At 47.5% G+C, this 22,940-nt stretch overlaps 2 protein-coding genes across 2 annotated transcripts in view; both read right to left on the bottom strand.

Moving 5' to 3' along the window:
• Positions 1-148: 148 nt before the first annotated feature.
• Positions 149-11,200, bottom strand: LOC114582816 (uncharacterized). The gene is made up of 8 exons (XM_028704115.2): positions 10,404-11,200; positions 7,851-8,028; positions 6,675-6,861; positions 5,573-5,654; positions 5,259-5,337; positions 3,778-3,855; positions 2,354-2,479; positions 149-918 (listed from the first exon to the last, which is right to left on the bottom strand). The coding sequence occupies exons 2-8, from the start codon at positions 8,019-8,021 to the stop codon at positions 781-783; spliced, it is 861 nt and encodes a 286-aa protein (XP_028559948.1). The 5' UTR covers positions 8,022-8,028; positions 10,404-11,200; the 3' UTR covers positions 149-780.
• Positions 11,201-12,083: 883 nt separating this feature from the next.
• The window catches only part of TAOK2 (TAO kinase 2), a 38,837-nt gene continuing 27,980 nt past the window's right edge, over positions 12,084-22,940 (bottom strand). The window contains exons 18-20 of the mRNA XM_028701836.2: positions 19,518-19,730; positions 17,830-18,012; positions 12,084-16,056 (exon numbers count right to left, since the gene is read on the bottom strand). Coding sequence (XP_028557669.1) covers positions 15,547-16,056; positions 17,830-18,012; positions 19,518-19,730 — 906 coding nt within the window. The 3' untranslated portion in view covers positions 12,084-15,546. The remainder of the gene's footprint in view (positions 16,057-17,829; positions 18,013-19,517; positions 19,731-22,940) is intronic.

The raw sequence follows: 22,940 nt of genomic DNA, 5'->3' as shown, positions 1-22,940 counted from the left end.
ACAGCTGGGCCTCAGGATCTTGCACTCAGTGGAAGCCGTGTGGCATGTTTAACTTCCGAGGCGTGTTCGAAAACCCGAGTTTACGGTGTTCAAAAACTGAAATGCTCGTCAACAGAGATGTTCGAAAACAGAGGTACTACTGTGTGTGTGTGTGTGTGTGTGTGTATAAATCAAAATCACAAGCATGGGTCCAGCTAGGATTTGAACTCAGGACTCCTTGGCCAAGTCTAGCACTCAGTCCATTACACCACACCACCTCTTCTTTGCTAATCTGTGAACAGATATGCAGGCTGTACAGTATATGAATTCACTCATGTATATGCAATGGTCAGGGTTTTCACTTGTTTGTTCATTTGCATTTTATTCAAATATATTTTGGAAGAGGTGGCAGTGCCAGCTGCTTTGAGTGGTTCTTCAATCCCTTCATGGACAGAACCTGATGTTTACCCAGAATGCATCTTATGTCAATTAACCCAGCATGCTTTGCAGCTTTCCTCCCCTTCCCAATCCTGCTTGCTGTGATTATTGCAAGGATAGCCAATCTGGTGCCCTTCAGAGTATATCTCCCAACAGCTGCAACCAGCATGGCCAATGGCTAGGGATGGTGGGAACCATAGCTGACCAACATCGGGAGGGTGCCATGTTGGCTCTCTCCGATGGAATGGGCAAGAGATGCATTGTCCTTTCCCTCTCCAGATCCTGGAGGTAAATGGGAGAGGGGTTCAAGCGGAGTGTTTATTATTCTCTCTTGTGAATACAGTGGGTCTGGAGCCAGGTTGATCAGGTGTCCTCAGACAAAGCCTCTGGCTGGTCGGTGTCGCTGTCCGAATTCTCTGGCTGAGGCGGATCCTTGCGCCGAGACACTTTGCTCAGGAACTTGCCTGGCCCACCCTGGCGGGACGGGCAGCAGATCAGGGGCTGTAGTGCAGGGAAGGAAGAAAATGAGAAGCAAAACACAGTTTCTAAGCCCCTCCTCCTCCACCACCCTAACACTGAAAAAGTCTGTTTCCTACTTGGCATAGAATGTGGCTATGATTATACCAAGGAATGTGATGATTTATGGTCAAAAGTTCCCCAACTCTGGGCTTGGTCCAAAGATAGGTCCTGCTGGAAGTGTGGGGTTAGGGTTGCCATCCTCCCAGACGGAAACAGACCTTGCTCTTTTACACGTTTCATATATTCATTGAAACACATCCAAAATTAAAGTTATCCCTGGCAACACAACTTCCCCCAAAGTTGGCAGTCCACCCCCAGCCATACTAGTATAAAACCTGTGACTGGAGTGTGGTGATGCTAAACGTTTCAGAATTTCTGAAAATAAGAAAGATGGAGTGTTCTATAGTCCCACGCATGAGGGAAATCCTCTTCTTTCTCCCTCCTCCCTCAGCCTGGATGTGGGCAGGAGTCACAGCCGATACTTGGGTGCATTCTGCACAGGTTGGGTCGAGGGCAGGAAAAAGAGAGGGAGGCTCCATAGAAGAAGAGATTGTGGCTTGCAGGAATGCAAAGACCCACATCTGCTGAAATTCTTGCTTTTGCATAACTATGAAGTATGGCAACCAGTGTGTTGGACTAGGGAGAGCTGGGTTCACATCCACAACAAGGCATGATGCTTGCAGGATGACCTGGAGGCCAGTAACAGTTGCTGTTGGCATAGCCTACTTTGCAGGGTTGTTCTGGGGATAAAATGGGAAAACCCTAGATTTGCATCTACAAATGCAACAGTCCGCAGCTTGCAGAAAAGATTCACTGTGTGTTGCCTCCCAAACTGTCAAGCAATTCTTCACAGCTTTAAGGACTCCAGTTAAAAGTTTGCTTGCTTTGTGGTATAATCAATGCAACCCTAGGGGCACCCTACTTCTTGTCTAGAGTTGTGACTCACAAGTCGTGGATGGGGCCTGGCAGGCTGTCCTCCCTCCCTCCCTTCCACATGGTCTCCTGTCCAGTCTCTCTTTGTCTGCTTAGAAAAGCAGAGATCAGCCGATGACAATGTTCCCATCAGTGCATTTCTACGCCAGGAAAAGCAGTACCAGTAGATTTGTAAGTCCTTGTAGTATAACTGTTAGACTTTAAAGTGTTGGGAGACCAAGGTTCAAATCCCGACTCAGCCAATGAAGCTCACTGGGTGATCTTGGGCCAGTCACTGCCTCTCAGTCTAGCCTACCTCACAGGGTTGCTGTGAGGGTGGTGGGTGGGAGGGAAGAACCCAAGTACACCACCTTGAAATGCTTGTGGGGAAAGATTGTATATAAATGTAATAAATAAAGATTAGACAAACAAATCCTGCTCCTCTTGCCTCTACCACCTGTCCTCTCCAATTTCCCCTGGTGCCTTATGCCCAGAGAGTCAATACCTGAATGGTGTTGAGGTCCTGCTCAGATACTAGGGGAGAAAGCCCCTCCACGCCAGCCGAGGGGGACCTTCGGGGCCGGCGCTGGGTCACATACCCCATCTGATCTTCCAGAAGCACAGTCTCCACCTGGTAAGGGAAGAAAGCAAATAGGACTGAGGAAATGTCTGGGCATCTTCAAAGCCATTTTCCAGTCTTGGGAGTCGAAGCCCATGCTTCCAACAAACATACTACTAGTAGTAACAAATTCGAGAGATGACCTGTGTTAGGGTTTGCAGCAAAAACAACAGAAGGCCTTGTGGCACTTTGAAGACAAATAGATTCATTACCACATCAGTTTTCACAGTCTAGGGCTGACATCATCAGATGCAGGAGGAGCTGTCCTCAGCTGGCATGTTAGGCACACACACACAAGTACAGAGGGGTGGGACACAAACACACAAGTACAGAGGGGTGGGACCCAAAAGCCATTAAGTGGAAGAGGTAGGGCCTGTCATGTTGTCACAGTATATTTCTATCTGCCTAATGAGGATACATTTCCTGCATTTGGTACAGTGGCTGCTAGTTCACAAAAGCTTATGCCACAAAATTCAGGCTTTAAAGTACCACACAAAACCCCTCTGGTTCTTTAGCGGGAGCCACAGAAGGGCAGTGCCACTGAGCACATGCAGGATCTCTCGCTCACAAGTTAGCGACCACAGGCAGCTTCCCAAATGCCAGATTCCTTAGGAAAAATAGGTTCCCAGGCCAGAACTCCAGCACCTTCTAGTTTAGAAATCAAAGGGGGGCAGACGAGCCATGCTTGGTCCATATCGGCCCCTGCTGGCAGCCACCTCTGTAGCCAGGAAACTTGCAAACTCCTCAATGGGCTGACAGCATGCCATAAATCTGCAGTTTGGGTGGCTTGTCACTAGAAGCTGAGACCTGTCAAATGGAAGTCTTTTGAGTATCAAAGTGTGAAGGTTTGACCAGGGGCAAGAATATTGTATCCCGGAGGGGAAAGGAGACAAGGTAGTTACAATATCTAAAGGGATGGTTAAATGTGTCAGGAATATGAATGACAGAATGGAGACAGGCAATTCACAAATTGTCATGAATGCTAAGTTAGAAACCATGCAAATTATGCAGCCCCTCCTCCTACGACATTTGTGTCTTTCTTGCCAAAGTGGCTGGACGCAAGTTTCAAAAGTAGCTCCCCACTTTGTTTGGGGTTCTTCTTCTTCTCTCTGTTGTGGGAGGGGGAGATCCTGTTGCAACTGATCCATAAAGACCAGGCTCAGCATCCAGCCTTGCTTTCTTATATGTGATTAATGTCTCCATTTATTTCTCTGACCAATAGCGGATCTCAGGGGATCCAAAGTAGCTGGGTTGCAAAAGTCAACCCTGATTTCTATAATGATACGAAACAGCGGTTTGAGGGCACGTACTTGCTTATGGCGTGAGGGGTTTCGCCCTCGAATCTGCAGAGACAGACCCTCCTCTTCCTCTGTGCAGTCCACATCCTGCTGTGGGAGAAAAGGGAAGGATGGAAGGGGGGGAGCCAGAGGCAACGCCCCTCCCCACTCATGCTCTACTCTTTCTTATTGGGCCCCTCCACACTATTTCATAGGATCTCCAAAGTGCTTCCTGCTATTTCCATGAGAAAAACAATATATTTGGTTTTACAAGTGTAACGATACAACAGTACCAAGTACATATTCATATTTAGAGATTTCTCAGAATCTCCAGACTTCCCACCATCCCCTCCCTGGGTCCTATTGTCAACATTTTCAACTGCGTATTATTTTATAATCCATATTTTATATCTCTTCATATTGTCCATAGTGTTTCTTACATTACAAGTGTTATTAGAACCCTGCTAATGTTTTCATCTGCTTACAGTGGTCTCCTAAATAAATTAAATGTTTTGCTTCCTGTTATTTCCTGATTCCCCTTAGCCCCTCCTACTTCAGGTTAAGCCCCACCCACCTCACTCAGCTATCAGGCCTGCTGCCAGCTGTGCAGGGCTCAGGGCCCACAGCTGACATTTCCCTTTATTATTAACAGAGATAATTAAATCTATATACCACCCTCCATCCAAAGATCACAGGGCAGTTTACAGCATAAAATACAAAAGGAAATACAAAATACATAGCACAACAAAAGGGGGGGAAGCCAGTCACCCTATCCCGCAAACGCATTAAAAAGGCCATAGATTGTTTACTCAGCCAAATGCCTGTTTATACAGAGTTATTACATAACACAGGTGAGAGACACATACGCTCTGCTGCCACCTGGCCCCTGGCACTTTTCTGGTCTCTGGATCTGGAAATCTCTGTTTAAATTTGAGAGTACCAACAACTGCTCTGCGGGGAGGGTTTTTAGGAAGGCAGACAGGGGGAAAAAGAGAACCCAGAGCTTGCGCCTGTGGCAGCTGGACTGCCCTCTCCCCTCACAGAGACATCGAACAACCTCTTTTCTCTCTCGCTAATTTCTGTCGAGAACACAGTTGAGGAGCAAATGGTTAAATTGCGCCTCCCCATCTGCTGTGGTCATAATATATAACCACCTCCCAGCACTACATTTAACAAATATTCTGACATGGCTGCAAGCATGGGCGTAGCTAGGGTTTTTGTTAGGGAGGGGCAGACCTCTTGTTAGGTGGGGGGCAGAACCTCAGTTTGCTATGTATTTTTATTGATTTTTATTGATTGGTGGGGCAGCTGCCCCTCCCTGCCACCCCTTGACTACGGCCATGGCTGCAAGCCTAGACCCTTGGCTTCAAAGCTGTAATGCATCTCAGCATGTGCCGAATGCCTTCCTCTCATCAGAGGGCAGATCACAACCAGCCCCTGCTCATCAGATATTGGGGGGGGGACCCCCCACAAAACCTTTAGGTTGAAGACCACAGGGGACGCATATCACTCACTCTTTCACAGGCACAAGAGGATATGAAGCACCGGAAGTCATGACCCCCTCCTTGAAGGCCATCATCGCTAAGGTCTGGTCTGGAAAGAGTTGCATAAAATTAAAAGCATATATATATATATATATAAAGTGTGGAATTGTAGAGTTGGAAAAGACCCTGAGGATCATCATCTAATCCAACCCCCTGCAATGCGGGAATATGCAGCCATCCCATACGGGGAATGAACCTGCAACCTTGGTGTTATCAGCACCACGCTCTCCCCAACGTTAAGATAATGGGTTTGCCCCACAAGGGCCTCCCACAAGGTCACTCACGGACAGGTGAATTCAGAGCCTGGGCTGGGTTCTCTTCTGGCTGGGAATCCTGGCTTGCACTTCAGAACAGGGTGCAGGAGTGCTGCAAGGCAGGAGTAATGAGTGGGGTGGCTTTCTTTAATGATTGATATATCCTGCACCTTCAACACAAATTTACATGTGCAGAGCTGCTGGCAAGGCAGTAAGAAGCAAAAGTAAAAAATTTAATAAAGATAGCGATTAATTATTATTATTATTATTATTATTATTATTGCCCACAAGTTATTACAGCAAACTAAAACAGCAGTAGCCCATTGAAGGAGAGAGTAAGATTGAACTGTGCTAAATTAAAAATGGTAACATTAGCAGCTCTTTAAAAAGAAACCTGGGAAAACAGAAATAAGACTTCTGCTAGGCCCTAAATGGTAGGACCCACCATATTCGCTTGACTGTAATTAATTTTAACATTTTAATATTGTATTTCTAAAGCTCTTGTAACCTGCCTTGGAATAGCATGGTGAAGTGCAGAAATACGGTGAGCAATGATAATTGTAGCAACAAGAGCTCCAGGCAGGCCTCCTCGGGGGGAGTGCAGTGGTACCTCGGTTTACGAACTTCATCCCTTCCAGAAACCCGTTCTTAAACTGAGGTGTGCTTTCCCTAATGACGCCTCCCACACCCAGTGCCCTTCCACCGTTCAGATTCCATTCTCAGACCGAGGTAAAGTTCTCAAACCGGGACACTACTTTCAGTTTTCAAGAGTTCGTAAACCGAATTGTTCATAAACAGGACTGAGGGACCACTGTATATCCCACAGTTGAGGGGCCACCCATGAAAAGGCTCTGTTGCTCCATTCACTGTGCCACATGTCATTTGAACCCTGCTTACTCTCTCTCTCAGTAGCCCCCCCCCCCCATTCTTATGGAGACCTCACCCACTGAATTCTTAGCTTCATGCAGAACCTGAAGTAGGTGAAGATATGGGGGGGGGGTCAGTGGGTGTGACCCCCATAAGAATGGGCGGGGCTACTGAGGGTTTAGGCAGGATCCAGATGGACAGCGACAGAGACGACGGGTGTCCAGGCAGAAAACAGACTCCCAGCAACAGGGATATTGATACTGACCATTTTCTGTACGTCGGATGATGGTGCAGAATTCAGAATAGGGTAACGGGGGCTCTGTCAGGAGCTGGAAGAGCCCTTGGTAGTCAGGGGGGTTCAGGAACCCCAAAAGTCGCTCGGCCAACCCCCGGGCTGCCATGTAGCTCAGCCGGGCCTGGGCCAGGGACTGTTCTGCATGGAAACAAGCGAGCTGGAGAGAAGGCAGAGGGGGACAAGTCACAGCTATGCAGGCTTTGAGCCCCACACAATTGTCTCTAGAAGCCATGCCAGGCCCCAGATACAAAAGATTCCTACATAAAACTGCTATAAAAAGAGCTCATTTTTGTCACTCTTAACTGTGCCATGGGTCTTTTATAAATGACAATTTTATTCATTTATTTTTAAATCTTACATACTGATTTATTTACAAATCTTACATATCTTTTCATTTATAAGCTTACAAATCTCAAAGGCGGCCACAATACGCAAAAACCATTAAAACCCACAAATAACCACTGAAACGTCAACATACTTGTATAATTGCAGCAACTCCAACAGCCTGAACAACCACAAAAAAACAGTCAGGAAATGCCCAAGAAAAAGGAAATGTATTTAACTGTCTGTGAAAGCACCCTATTGTTGGGTGCTTACCTGATCTCCTTCCACAAAATGGGTGACACAGTGTAAAAGCCCCCCTCCTTTGACACTGGCAGCAAAAGTGCTGAAGGCTGGTTGTTACACACCTGTCACAGTGGCTGTGTACACACACCTTACATTTAAAGCGCATTACTTTCCCCAATGAACCCTGAAGTTTGTTAAGTGTTCAGGGCATTGGATGGAGCCAGTGTTAGAATATGTGTGGGGGGGTTCAGGGTTCAAATCACCCCTCAGCCCAAGGTTGGGTGTCCTGGGCTAGAAACTATCCTTCAGCCAGGCTTCCTCAAACGTGGCCCTCCAGATGTTTTTGGCCCACAACTCCCATGATCCCTAGCTAGCAGGACCAGTGGCCAGGGATGATGGGAATTGTAGTCTCAAAACTTCTGGAGGGATGAGTTTGAAGAAGCCTGCTTCAGCCTAACTCCCAGGGTACTCTCTGTGTGCAAAGGCTGAGAAATGATATTGGGAGTTTTGAGCAAGAGAATTATTTCTCTCATTCAGTCTCTCCAATACTGGTCATTCCTAGAGCCTGGGCTCGAGTACCTGAGCAGACTTTTGCGCTTCCACAGAAGCCTGGACCATTTTGGCAGTGCCGGCCACAGTGTTCACCAAGTACTCAGCCATGGCCTCCGATATTCTGGGTGCAAAGCCAGTTGGGGCAGCTTTATCGTCCTGAGGAGGGCTGTTCCTGGGGGTGCGACAGCTCTCTTCCATTTTGGATCTAAGAAAGAGAGAGAAAGATGGACACTGGGCAGAGAAAGGAATGTGTAATTGGCGTTAAATAGAAGTAGGAGCAAACAGCGGCTGAAATAATCCATTTCAGAAGCAGTTGTTGGGCCATGAGGCTTGACTCTTCTATCCAGAGCATGAACTGGAGCTATTGTTGTTTCTCTCTACCGGGCCTGAAGATGATGATTCTGAGCTAGAGTATCTTTTATCATTCACTGAATTGCCGGAACACATGATTTTGAACTTGAGACATGTATCCACAACATGTATCGTTAATGCTAATACTATGGGAAGATCAGCACAGTGTTAGTCGTTAGAGGGTTGGGCTAGGACCTGGGTTCAAATCCCCACTCAGCCATGAAGGTCACTGGGTAATTTCGGGCCAACCACTGCCTCTCAGCCTAACTTGCCTTACAAGGTTGTTGTGGAAATTAAATGGGGTCAGGGGAAACCATGTACACAACTTGAGTTCCTTGGAGAAGAAAGTAAGATATAAATGCAATGAACTAAATAAAAAAAAGATGAGCCCATTGCTTGCCATTTATTCTCACATGAATCTCTCCAGTGACTGAGATCATTTAAGGAGGCCCAAGGCTAAGGACTTTCATCTTACCAGCAATGGGGGCTTTCTGACTAGAGACATTTCAATGATGTAAATCTCCGCTTTTCTGCTTGCCGAAAAATTTAACACCAGGTAAAGATGAGCTTGTTTCCTCAGGCACTTCATGGCTTTTGAAATGGCTTTGAGAAATTCACCCCTGCAAGTGCACTCCATTGTCTTTTGAGATGGATGGATGCCAGCCACAACCGTGAGAGATCCAGCCACTCTAAACTGTTCCCATCTATGGCTGGTTGAGGACACAATTTGTAGTTTAGCTATCATGTATTTTAGACTGACGTTTTAGAACCTACACTGTCTTAGATTCCTTTTTAATTATCAAAGGATGGGATAAAAAAACTTTAAATATATTGGGGAGAAAGATCATAAGTCTTCATTTCTGGTGTCCCCATAAAAAAGTAAGTTAGCATAAGTTCATATTTGCAATAAGTGTGGCTTTCAAAGGCTTCTGAGACCTGTCTCTGAAGCAATTTGTTGTTGCTTTTGTTTCTTAATATTATTTTCTTACATTTGTATCCCATCACGGAACACAAGGTGGCATAAGGGTGGTCACCTAGGACCAGGCCCAAACCTTCTCAGCTTCATGACTCAAAAAATACCCATCACTGAAATTTTTCAGGGAACGCAGAGCTCCTTGGGAAAACACAAGATCTGCCCTTCCTTTAACCAGCAGGTGCAGACTATTGTATTGGGAGAAAGCAGAGTTACAGAAAGAAATAAGTTACAGACTTCTGCTTTCCCCGAGGGCAATTTTTGTTCTTAAAGCAGCAACCACAAGCTTCTCTCTTGTTTATGACTAGTGCTGTGCATTACGGTAAGATGTAAGTCCACATACCTCTTTACTTCCCCCTCTCCTTGCTTGCAAATGTGGTATGAGCAGAGTACTGCCAATTTTCTGCTTGCTTTGTGTGTGCATGTGTCCACGACTAAAAATGCAGAAACAGGGTCAGAGGGACTGACTGATGGGAGGAGGCACTCTCAGGGGCAATCACAAACTTGATGTAGCTCCTGGTGCACTTCTGGAAACCACGTAGCCTGCAACTAATGACATCCTGTATGGTAAGCGGGATAAAGGGCAGGGAGTGCACTGCTTTAACTGGGAAAGGTAGACAACGCACAGATAAAGTAATTCTAACATGCTGGATTTTGTCAGCTGATTCCACTGTGCCCAACATTAAATGGGAGTCTGATGTAGGAAGAAGGGTGTTTGCTAGGTGGCTTAGGAAGCTGCTCTTGTGAGTCAGGTCTACTTAGTTCAGTACTGTTTACACTGACTGGCAGCATGGCTTGCAGGGTTTCAGGCAGGACGTAACTTCTGCAAGTCCTACCTGGATTTGCAAAGGATTGAACCCACAACCTCGTATGCTCAGCCAGGTAGCTACAGCCCAATGACACAAATTCTCAGATGCTACTACAAAGTACTGCCTCTGAACAAATTAAAAAGAGGGTAAGTGCCTGGGGTCTTACCAACGCTATACTTTACAGCATTCCCAGCTGCTTTGTAAACAAAGTTTTTTTAAAAAAGGAAAAGGAGATTTTTTTTTTTGAGGCACCCTCTAGCAATGCCTCTGCAGCCCCCACTTAATGGACAGGACTCTCACTGAATACGAAGGTGGTGGCCTGGAAATTGAGCAGGTGGAAGCACAATGTGGCTTAGTGGCAAATGCCCTTCCTATTCAGGGGACTTCACCTTCACACCTGCCATTTTCTATGCAGAAAAGGCCCTTGAGCTCTGTTAAGATACAAACCATCAGCCCCTTCCTTCCCTTTCAAGCCCTGTCCTGTGGGGGTAGGATGCAACCAAGATGCTCCTTCAATTGGTAGCCAACTGCCAGGGATGCAGTTGCCATGGGAATGCTTCCAGAGCCCAGTTGCTAGGCGATGGAATTCCTTGTAATGTAAGAGGGTTGAATGTTTCAGAGGCAGAACAGGGCAGACCAGCAGAGGCTGAGATGGAGCACATATACAACAGCAGGCTTGTGAGTAGGGGAAAGAGGGTCTTTCAGAAGGAAATGCAGCCTTCTGTTATTATCAGATAAGTGAACACACACACATACATATATATTTAGATACGGCTAGTGGTCACTTGAATTCAACTTGCTTCTGAGCCCAAGAATATATTTTTTTTCCAAGTCTGAGAAGGAAGGAATATAGATTTAGGGAACTCAAGCACAATAATTGTTGTTCAACATCTTTATACAGTAAATGACTTGGATGAAGGTATTGAGAGGATGCTAATCAAATCTGCCGATGACGCCAAACTGGGACAGGTAGCCATGCCGCTGAAGACAGAATCAGGATTCAAGATGACCATAGCAAACTAACAAAATTGATTTGAATAGGGACAAATGTCAGGTTCTACACTTGGGCAAGAACAAGCAGCTGCAAAAAATATAAAATGGAGGACACCTGGCTTGCCAGTAGTACATGTGAAAAGTATCTAGGTGCCTTAGTAGACTGCTCAACATGTGTCAACAGCCTGATACTGCAGGAATAAAAGTTAATGTTATTCTAGGCTGCATCAATAGGAGGATACTGTTCTGATCAAGAGAAGTCGCCCCCCCCCCCCACTCTATTCTGCTTTGGTCAGACCACACCTGTTTCCAGTTCTGGGCACCACAATTTAAGGACACTGACAAATTGGAACGTGTGCAGAGGAGGTTGACCAAGATGATAAAGGGTCTGGAAACCAAGCCTTATGAATTCCACATGGTAGGATACATATAGACAAAAGTACCCGTTGTTGTTGTTGTTTAGTCGTTTAGTCGTGTCCGACTCTTCGTGACCCCATGGACCAGAGCACGCCAGGCACTTCTGTCCTCCACTACCTCCCGCAGTTTGGTCAAAAAGTACCCGTCAAAGTACCCGTTATTCCAGATTAATTCAACTGAGTGACCACTACACTCATGGTTGTGTATACAATAATGACGTTAATATGTTTCAGGAACTCCACCCCACACGTAAACATGACTTGAAAGGAGTCAGAATCCTTTAACCTCCCTGTATGTGTATAAAATGGGGGCTACTGACGTATTAATCAGTTATCCAGACATTAAAAAAAAAACTTTAGCATCTTGTCCCATGGGAACCTGGGTTGGATAAGATCTTGATGCCTTGACCCCATTCCCTCTCAAAACCCCAAAGAGACAGAATACTTTTTTTTTAATAGTCAACATTTTTATTAAAAGATTTCTCACCCCACCCCAAAATCTCTCCTACTGGTAGCCCTCTAGAGAGCAACCAGTTCCATCGTTGTGTTCTCTTTCCAGTTTTTGCTCTCCCAAGTAAGATTCAAGATCACCCACCCCGTTCCTGTTTGTTTTTAAAAAGTGTTTTATTTTCTAATACATTCCATAGGACACATATGTCTAAGTTCCCCCCCGCCAACATTTTTTCTTCATATATAAAAAAAGACATACACACATACATACACACACTCACATTAGTTTTTAATCACCCACACAGAGGGAGACAGGAAAAAAACCGGGGAGGGGGAGGGGAGGAAAGCGCAAAAAGAGAAAAGAAAAAGACTGGAAGAGGTAAACTGTACATGGGGAAAGTTATGGCACCAAAAAACAGAAATATTTTTTTTAAAGCAAAAGGATTAATTATTATAATACATCAAGCCCCTCCAGCCCACCCAAAACCCCATTTCCCAATCCCAGGCAGGCAGAAATCACTAACTGAACACCTTGAAGTAACAAAAGATCCCATTCAGTTCTCCCCTCCCACCCACCCCCAACCCCTCTGGTTTAAAACAGTGGCCTTGTTCAATCACAAAATTAGCTTGAGGAACTTGAAGAGGGTTCTGGGAGAGGTCTGAGAAGTTTAGATAGGATAATTTTATGGTTGTCGCCAAACCAGTGCCCTTGGGGTTGGGTGGGTGGGGGACAGGTGTGGGCAGCACCGTTGGTGAGGAAGGAGGGGGGATTTTAATAGGGTTGTGTGTTGTAAAGGACAAGACTTACTTCAGCTGCTTACAATGGGAAAAAATGATTCAGTTCCTGGCCCAAATATGAGGGCGGGAATCTAAGAAACTACAATGTCTTCCACAGATAAAGAAGGACTACACCACATTTCCCGCCAACAGATGGAAAATTTCTGCTTCCAGATCTTCCCTGGCTCGTTTTACTACTTGTGATAATTCCGTAACCCATTCCTGCTTTCCAGGAACATGTGGCTCTCCTTCGCTTCCACACACAACCCTTCGGACTTTCCTTCCATCACTAGTGAGAAATGGTTTCTAGAGCTGTGTGCTCTACCTATGAGATAAAAAAAAGTTTTCCCTGGTCTCTAGGAGCGATTTGTGAGATGTGGAAGTTTTGTTTCACGTTTCAAAAGAAGAAAGCTTGGATTTCCCCAGTCTTCCTGAAAAAAGGGGTTTATGTGGCTCCTTTTGTACTATTAGTCAATGTAATGCCAACCCTGCTGGCTGATCCTTGGGCTTAATTGACACAAACAGCTGGTAGAACTTCCTACACTGTCCCACTTCAGAGAGCCAACATGGCCAAATGCTTCCAAATGGGAAACAAGAAACAGCTATGCATTTAACAAAGCCAGTGTGCCAGGAGAAGGCTACCCTAGAGATCATCTTCCCAGCTTCCAATTTTCACGTAAGCAGCAGGGGTATTTTTTAAAATATGGGTTCAAATGGTACAGTTTGATCACAGCTCTTCACCTGCTGTGGCCAAGAGTTTAGTATTCCTCCCTACATGGTGAAAACTTTGAGAGATGGTTCAGAACAAAATGAAAAGGGGAAGACCAACCCCTGAAAGCTGACTTTGCACAAGTTATCATACATGATTTCAACATGATGCCGCCCCTCCCAATTGGGCTCCAACTCAGAAGAGCTTTGAACATGCAAAATGCCACCCCCCCCCCAAAGTCCTCCTTTAGCTGGCCAGAGTTGAAACAGCCCATTTGCAAAACTCCCTTCCCTCTTAGCTGGGCAAACCACCCCAGCAGCTTCAGGAAGTGTTCTCTATTGACTGGTGGGATATGTAGGTCTGACTTATATAAATTATAGCTCTAGAGGAACTAGGGGCCCATTTTCCACCAGAGGTTTGGTTCTTAAGTACAGGAGGAGGAGAGGAGGGCAACTGGCCACAGATATATAGTTTGCCGATTCTGACAGGCTGACCCTGATCCCAAACCCTGGGTAGTCAGCCTTGGGGTTTGTTCATACTGGGTATTATGTAACCAAATAAGTTTTTTCCAGGGGGTAGGAACGGTTCTGGGTGTGGGGAGAATGTATAGGAAGGAGATGGGTTGAAGGTGGCTTCTGAACCGACAGGTGTCCTTCATTCTGCTGGGCGCTCAGATTCTGCAGCCGATCTCCTGCATGCAAATACGAACTCAGGGCTGCAGATCTGGCGAGTCTAAACTGGGCAGGTGGGGTGCATGGGAGCGATGCTGAAAAGTGGCTGGAGGGCAACGGGAATGACAGGAGGCGAATTTGTAGGGGGGGGCACGGTGGTTTCTGGGAGGAGGAGGTGGCTTAAGGGAGCAACGGAAGGAAGAGACCCTCCAATGCCCTTGGCCAGGGAGGGAGCCTGACCTTTCAGAGGTTGTGGCTGGGCCAGGAAACTAAATTTAATGCTCAGGACTGGGTGGCAGAGGGAGGCCTGCCGTCCAAAGTCCCTCTGGGTGGCAAGAGTGGTGGGGCGCTCTTTCCTTCAGAGGGGGGAAAGAGATGTAATCCATGTGGGTAAGGTGGTGAGTATTAACACAAAAACACATCCCCGGGCTGGCATGGGCTAAAATCCGCGTCTCAAAACAGACATATGGGGCGGGTATGTAGAGGGCACCGTTTAAAATCTACATTCTGGTTCATGACAGGAACGTGAGGCCTGGTTCCGGAACCTCTTTCCCCGCTCCATCCCGTGGGACCAGCCTGGCGCCAGGACAGGAGGAGCTGGAGGAGGCCGCCTCTGTGAGAAATGGGGCGATGCAGATAAAGAGCCCAGAGCAGCTTGCAATTTACAATTCCTTCTCCAGCCACAGACTGTGGTGAGGTAAGGAAGGTTCTGGGAGCTGAGAACGGTCCAGAAACAACGGATTTCGGTTATGGTCGCCTGTGAACTCGGGCAGGATCAGAAGCCACTGTCCAGGCCTCAGGAAGGAGGCAAAGTTCTTTCACTGTCAATCTGGTAATTCTATGCATGCACCGATCGGCCGCCACCAATGGCAATCCAGGGTTCTCCCAAAATCCACGCCCGTTAATTTAATTTCTCTCTCTCTCTCACTGCCTGAACTGATTGAAAGGAACCATGACGCAGGAGACACAGAACAGGCTCTCCCGAGCGCATCAGCTCTGATTGCAGCGCGTGGGGCAAGCTATGGATGCACAATCAAGAATTCTGGATTTGCTGCGATGTGGGGGGCCTTTCTCCCCACCCGCCCCTCGTCCTGGGAATATTCAGCCACATCCTGAAGACACAATTTAGCCTCCGCTGCCGGGGCACCGCTCTCTGCCTCTCTCCATCTACAGATTGTGGCAACGCTGGGGGAAGCGGCTGACAACCACCAGGGACGCAAAAAAAACGATTGCCAACGTCACGTTCACAAGCTTCGGTGTCTCCATCCATTTGGCGGGGGATAGGAAACCACGATCTGAGGAGGAGGCCCCAGCCATGCTCCAGAGGGCATGAGTGCAACCTTCCGCCGCACAGTCCAATCTTCTGTGTCTCTGCGCTTGCAAGGTGGGTGGCAAGTCAAAGGCCACAGATGACGACTGAGGAGCCTTCACACCACGGTTCGGATTCTCCCAGTTCTAGCTTGCTGAGCCCCGGCAAACGCACCGCCCCCCTGCCTCCTCCTCCCCTCCCCCTTTCCACCAGCCAATTCCCCCGTCTCCCTCCAGCAAAGTTTCCCTGTTCTCTCCCCATCGCCTCACGAGTAGGAGAAGTGCGACCCGTTGAGGATGTGGGAGGTGACGCTGGCCGAGCGGCTGATGCCCTGGTCCGACTGGCCTCCAGAAGCTGTGCGCCGCAGCGGCTGGGGGCTGTTCCTCAGCATGACCACATTGGAGCGGCCCCCAGGGGCGGATGACGTGGAGGAGGAGGAGGAGGAAGGGGAGGAGGAAGGAGGGTGGAGCCAAGCCGAAGGGGGCGGGGCAAGCATGGGGGGCTGCCGCCACGCGTGGGGGGCCCCAGCTGTGTTCTGGACGCCGTGGCTCCAGTGGGAGCCGCTGCGGGGGACGGGGCGGGAGGGCCAGGGCTGAGGGGGGGCAGTGTAGCCTTGGTTGAAGGCTTCAGCTGGAATGCCTGTGAGCGCCATGTTGCTGAAGCCCAGGCGCATGCTCTCCGAGTCGAAGGCCTCAATCTCCCGGGCTTGGCGCTCCAAGAGGCTCCGGATGCGGTCAGATCGCTCATTCTGCAAGGCCAACATCTCCTCTTCGATCTAGAGGGTGAAAAGGCAAAAAATTTAAATAAACACATACACACAGAGCGAGTGAGTTTAGAAGGGAGATGGGGAGCCGACAGCCATGAAGGTTGTTTGCTGGACTACGTCTTCCATGCTAGCAGTTTAAAACCCTTAGCACAGAGCAAGCATTTTGGCAAGTTCTTTTTGTAAGACTCTGCCACGCTGTTAGCATGGCAGCTGCCCAGAAGAGCTCTCTGAGCAAATGCTCAGAATGCGATCCGATGCCTGCTGCATCAGAAGTAGACCCCAGTGAGCTCCGTGGAGGTTGCTCTCCAGTAAGCGCGTATAAGATCAACTTCCTTTGCCAGTACTCTAAGGCTGCAACGTCTGTGGTCAGGAGTACCTGGGAGGTAGCTTGTATAATAATGGGAACACAGCTTTCTTTCTTTTTTTTAAAAAAATGTGTTGTATAAATATTGCTATTGTGACAGTGGGGTTGGACTTCCCAGTTAGCTATAGAAAAGGGCTACTGAAGCAACAGCAGGGACACCTGGATTTGGTTAAGGAGGAAGAGAGTGTTCACCCAGGATGGGACTAACCGGTCTCAAAACCAGGGGTGAGGAAATCAGACACTGCTGGACTCTGACCCTTCCCGGCCACTGTGCATGCTGGCTGTAGTTGTTGGGAGTCCAAAAGCATCTGCAGGGCTGCAGAATCTTCATCCTCGCTGAGGAGCCTTATGGCTGGCTAGGGCTGGGTGATATATCATCCAAAACCGGCTTGAAGTCTGTATTGTGCAATCAGTTTCATAATTGTTGACTTGGCAATATTTTGCAAATCATTATGTGTGTGTGCGCATGCTATGCAAAAATCAAAATGCTGGGAAAAACCGTGAGGCCAGCCAATGTATGTACATAGTTCCACCCTTATTTCAGACATTGTGATATACAGTGGTACCTCGGGTTAAGTACTTAATTCGTTTCGGAGGTCCGTTCTTAACCTGAAACTGTTCTTAACCTGAAGCACCACTTTAGCTAATGGGGCCTGCCGCTGCTGCCGGAGCACAATTTCTGTTCTCATCCTGAAGCAAAGTTCTTAACCTGAAGCACGATTTCTGGGTTAGCGGAGTCTGTAACCTGAAGCGTATGCAACCCGGTGTACCACTGTATCTGTATATTGCAAAGTGATATATTGCGGCGTTGAAAACCAGGTATCGCCTAGCTCTACCGCTGGCCACCACCAGACCCTTCGGACTAACCTACACAGGAGGACCCCGATACCTCATCTCTTCCTAATGAACGTGTAATGGGCTTTCAACTGTAGCTCTCAATCCCTCTCCATTATTCACCTTACAGCAAGCCCATCAAGTCCGCCCTTCCCCGAGCTTTTAAGGAGGGCTGACTTGCATCGCAATCAATATGAAAGCTGTTTAAACCATCACGGCTCTCCCTTTCCCAGAGTGCACTTTCACGAGGAGCTCCGGGAATTCCATTAACAAAGCCCGGCGCAGTTCACGCAAGAACTCTGGTTCTCTTTTGCGGGTGGGGGGAGAGAGAAATAGAGAAGGCAGCCGTGAAGGCTTTCAATCTCAATTAAAAGATTTGGTGCAAGGCGGCCTCAGAAGGATGGATGCCTTTTGGGATCATGGGTCAGTATTTTGGGAGCTTGGAACCAGGGGGAAACTAACACTTCTGGCCATCTGGGTGAGGGGAGAGGCGTGTAGGTCTGAGAGGTTGGTGCCGTGGGTTAAGGAACCAGGACTGTGGGTTTTCCAAGAGGAGGAGGAGGAGGAAGGCTGTTTGCACATACCCTTTGCTCCAGCAGTGCCCGGCGGATGGATACCCTCTGCTCCAGCTCCTTGATCTCCCGTTCATGCTGCGCCTCTGTGTGGATCTTGATTTTGCTCTGATAGGCGTTGAGCAGCTCCAGCTCTTGCTGCAGCTGCATCCGCAGGACCTGGTATTCTGCCTCCTGCGTCTCGTCCAACCGAAGCTGGGAGGGGGGAGAAAAGGAGGAGATAAGGAAGGGGCACACAGCAGGCTCAGGGCTGACTGAGGGAGAGGGTGGCTGTTTCTGGAGAGAAAGGCTGGCGCTCTTCACCCAACACGGCCACAAGGCCTCTCCCACAGTTGCAGCAGCAGCTTCTGAAGCAGGGCTCAGACACGTTTGGCTTTGTCCCCGAACAGTAAAAAATAAAACACCGGTCCCCCACCCTGCTTTGTAATGCTGTCACGGGGGAGAACCCATGGGCACCAGGTCGATTGCTGTTATTGTTGTTGTTATTTAGTAATTAGTTAATCAATATACTGTTTTTCATCCAAGGACCACAGGGCAGTTCATAGATCAAAATGGAGCTTCTGCGTGACAGGTTGGTAAGAGCTACATAACAAGGGGGGTGGGTGGAGAATCAATAGGTGAAGAAGAGCCTTCTCACTTCCAAAGAGAAGCAACAACTGTGGAACTTCTGCCTAGCAGGTGTGAGAGTCACATGAGACATGCCTGGAAAAAGGGGGCACACCTTATTGTTGCGTAACAGGTGGCATATTGATCCTTGGCCCTTTGGACTCAAGAGGTCAAGCTCTACCTCGGCCATCACCACTCTCACTAGGTAGCTTTGGTTAAGTGGGTCTCCATCAGCCTCAGTAAATAAAAAACTAAGATCGACCAACCTCAAAAGGATGCTTTTGAGTCAGGAAGTGATACGAGATGGTGAAGCACCACCAGGAGCATTGTATGACCTAGGACACATCTATACTACAAACTCAGTGTTTTAGCGATCCATCCCTCTTCTCATGGAACCCTGGGAATTGTAGTTAGGCAAGGTGAGCTTGAGCTCTCAGAGTACTGCCGGCATCCCTCACCAAACTCGTCTTCCCAGGATTCTTTTTTGGTGGCGTTGAAGGAAGCAGGACAGTTAAGTGGCCTAAAACCAACACCATCTTTTAGGGTAGGTGGGGTCCTTCACTACTAGCTAGAGCTGCATAAACTGCACCAAGGAAGCCCAAATGCTGTGCCCTCCACAAAAGTACAGTCAAACCTTGGTTCCCAAACGGCTTAGTTGCTGAACAAATCGGCTCCTGAACACCGCAAACCCGGAAGCAAGTGTTCTAGTTTGTGAACGTTTTTCGGAAGCCGAACATACGACGTGGCTTCCGCTTGAGTGCAGGAAGTTCCTGCAGCCAACTGGAAGCCGCGCCTTGGTTTTCGAATGGTTTCGGGAGTCAAACGGACTCCCGGATTAAGTTCGAGAACCAAGGTACCACTGTAGATGAAACAAGTTAATTCACCCAGAAGGGCTCTATTTGCAAAATACTCTCACAGATTGGAATGAAGGGAACAAGCATGGGGGATACTCTCACTGGAAGGGCACAAAACTCAAGTTTTGCTGCTTGATTTTTAAGAGCATAACGAGAACACAACTCTCCCCTCACTGACGGAGAAAGGGGTCAGTTCCCTCCTCCTCCCCGGGGGCAGGCGGTCATAGTGGGGGTACCTACGGCCTGGGTGGAGAGCATTTCATTGATGCTGTGGTCGTACTGCTCAGCTAGGATGGCCAGCTTGCGGGTCTGCTCGTCCTTCAGGCGCTTGAGGATGCCTTTGTGCTCGCTCTTCGGGGTGGTCTCCAAGAGGTGGTTGCGGAGGGCCTTGTATTGTCTTGTCTGGATCTTGCAGGTGTCCTGGAACTGCTTTTTAATTTGCAGCTCCTTGGACTGGGGTAGGAGGAAGAGAGAGGAGGAGAACGGGGGAGAAGAACCGAAAAGAAAAGGCAAGCCCAAGCAACCAAAGGAGGGAGGGGAAGAATGGTGAACAAAGGATGAAAGTGCGAAAGAAAAAACGGGTGGGGAAAGAGAAGAACGATGGAGAGAGATGGAGAGAGAGAGAGAAAGAAAGACAGGAGCACGTGTTAGACAAACAACTCCCACCAGTAGGGTTTTGGTGGGGAGACCCTGTCCTTCATTTAACCAAGTGACAATTCCCGCCAAAGGCAAAGCCACTTAAACGTGACGTGTTTCCTAGAGGCTCCCGTGCAGAATGTCCCAGGTTCAAAATCTCTGGCATCTTCAGTTAAAGGATCTATATGGTGAGGATGCACTAGGCCCAACCCTGCAGAGCCCAGAGTATACCAGCCAAGAATATACAGCACTCAGCTGGGCAGACCAGCAGCCTCACTTGGAATGGGGCAGCTTCATATATTCATTATAGGAGAAAGGCAGGATATAAGGGGAATTATAGGTGATTATGACAAAGCAGCAGTCCTGGTGCAACTAATGTCCAAGTAGGACCATGCTGGGAGTTGGCTGAAGGGCCAGCAGTCTTGGCTCTGTTCACTACTCCTGTTCTAGTATGAGCTCCGACAGTGGCAAAAGGACTTTTCAACCCCCCACTCCACCCCCAAGTAGGATCAAATATTGGCTAAGTTTGAATTCTCCCCTTCTGCTCTTCAAGGTCCTAGCTGCTTGCGTCTTGGGCTCACACCCACAAGCGAGATGCTCAGGGGGAGAACTTTTTAAGCTGAGCCTCTGCTGCTGTTTACACAAAGTAAGGAAGGGGTGTAGCTCAGAGAGAGTGTGTGCATGTGTGTATTTTCCCCTGTGGCTGCACTAGGGAACAGGCTGAGCCTTCCAAGCCCCCAAGTAGACCAGTCCTGTGCTAAAAAGACACAAACACACTCCACACAAGGTAAGGCCAGCAACCAAATTAGTGTTTAACTGAAAGGCAGGGTATATATATTTTTTAAAATTGTTCAAAACCCATTTTTGTCTCCAGCATTTGTTTTACTGAATGGTCACTGTACACCAGGCAACACGTTTCAGAGCTGTCCTTTATCCGAGACTCTCATTGGGACGCCTTCCGGTTGATCCCATTTGGGTTCGTGAGTGGGGAGGGCTCAAACCCCACCACCCCTTTGAAAAAGATACCTCTTCTCTGCCCTCTCCTTATCTAAGTAGTGTTCAGGTTCTTTAAGGAATGCTCTGGGGCTGGGGAGAGTGTATGGGGTGCACCACAAACATTTAAAACTTCCCAGTTAGGAGTCAGAGGTTAGGAGAAGGCAAAGTTGAGTTTCGATTTCTGTGCCACCTCCTCGTTAGGAGGTGGTCTACAAAAATGTTATCATCAAACACACAGAGAGAATACCGAAGTCCCTTGTGTTATGAATGGGATGAATGAGGGCGAGCGCCTTACAGGGGGGCCAGGAATGGGAAGACAGTGGTGTCATGGGGAGGAAACTCTTGTGCCTCAGAAGGAAAACTGAGCCTCACAGCCGGGAGGTCAGGGAGGGAGATGCTTAAAGATTAAGCAGAAGGATGCTTTTTGAACTGAGACTAATGTAAGGCAGGTGGAACATGCACACTTTTGTCACTGCCGTGGCTGGCCTCTGGGAGAGGGGACCTTTGTCATATGATGCAGCGGGAACCCACCTCAATGTGGGTCTGTGTTTATTTTGGAGCCCACATGTGTTATTTTTGCTTGGAAGCTGTGTGTGCAATTATTCTGCGGTACTCCGGATTGCAGAGAATAAAGGCTGGCACAAGTCAAGCCGCCCCCCATGTATTCACACAGGGCACAAACCACCAGGAGGAAATCTAGAGTGATCCTCCCAGAGATGTTCGCAGAGGGTTGTACTACATGCATAAAGCAACCTCCCAAATGGCACCCAAAAACCGAGTGCCTGAGGCAGCTGCCTCACCCAGATGCACATTTTCGTGACTCAAATGTATTGCTTTCCAATGTCCCTTAGAAACAAGTGCATTAGCTACCAAGCTGATTGGGCTGTTGTTCGTTTTGGGCGGTGGGGGTTGCAGGAGCGTGGGGCACGGCCCTCAAAGGTTGCACTTCCACTTTTGAACATATAGCAGCAAATGGAAATGATGTAAAACAGGCAGGCTAATAAAATTGACCAGATTCATTCCTCCCCCCCCCCCCTTTCTCCTTGGGTATTCTAAATAATTTCAGGAACATTCCCACCACCCCTGAGTGTAGAAAGTTATGGACAGTTACAGCTTCTCAGAGTTAATGAGAAACAAAGGTAATATTGGGGTGAAGAGAGGAAATGCATAGATCCCCTCTGATTCAGGTTTGAATAATACTCCAAACTTTTACAAACATACAGTGCAAAATTTCAGGGAGAGGAAAGCTTAAATACAAGGTGTTTCGGGGCAACAGAGGTGTGAAAACAGACTCGTAACCCAGCTCCTAAGCTTAAAGTGCCTCGTTTTATTTTTTAAAAAATTGAGAAATAAATAAAACCAAACTCAAAACTCACAATACAGAGGTGGTGAAGTGTGGTGCAGAATTTTTTATTTTTCCTTCAAAGTTTCACATGCATCCACAACAGGGAAGGGAGAAATAAATAAACCACAGATGAATACCTTCCCCGCACAAAATGGGAGAAATAAATAAAAAATATTTAACAGAGAAAAAAAAATGCAAGGAGGATAAGGGGGAAACCACAGCTCAAACGCACACACACAAAATAGGAAGAAATACAAGTACACTATTAAAATGGACAAAACAGAATCTGGATTAATGAAAATAAGTTTGGCCAAAAAATGGAGGAATGCTAAAAAATAAATCCATGATTTGAACAAAATAGGAAATAAATAAAAAAAGACCACAGAGGAACCAAAAAAGGGAGAAACACAGGACAAGCACTTGATGTACAAAATGGGACCAAAATTAGATAGATAAATGCAGAATTAAGTTGGGGATAATCTCAACTTGGGGTTTTTTGTTTCTTTAAAGGCTGTAGTAACAGAATCAGACCACAAGCTCGGGAAATATGTAAAAATGCACAAAGGAAACAATTTAAAATGAGGCACCAATTAAACCAGAACTGTAGGCTGTTAGTTACAAAATGATTTAAGAGCATAAAACACAGTTGGCATGTCATGGGAATGTGAAAAATCCTTGCTTTGTCT

Source organism: Podarcis muralis, chromosome 13, assembly GCF_964188315.1.
Source record: "Podarcis muralis chromosome 13, rPodMur119.hap1.1, whole genome shotgun sequence".
Classification (NCBI taxonomy): Eukaryota; Metazoa; Chordata; class Lepidosauria; order Squamata; family Lacertidae; genus Podarcis; species Podarcis muralis.
The sequence above is the reverse complement of the archived record's forward strand: the minus strand, read 5'-3'. Positions and strand labels throughout refer to the sequence as shown.

Bases quoted from the DNA above. Each gene is read 5' to 3' on its own strand.
- LOC114582816 (XM_028704115.2), bottom strand. From the start codon at position 8,021: ATGGAAGAGAGCTGTCGCACCCCCAGGAACAGCCCTCCTCAGGACGAT. The intron at 6,862-7,850 runs GTACTCGAGCCC...CCTTCTCTCCAG, and splicing joins AAGCGCAAAAGTCTGCTCAG to CTCGCTTGTTTCCATGCAGA. The intron at 919-2,353 runs GTATTGACTCTC...CCTGCACTACAG, and splicing joins AGGACCTCAACACCATTCAG to CCCCTGATCTGCTGCCCGTC.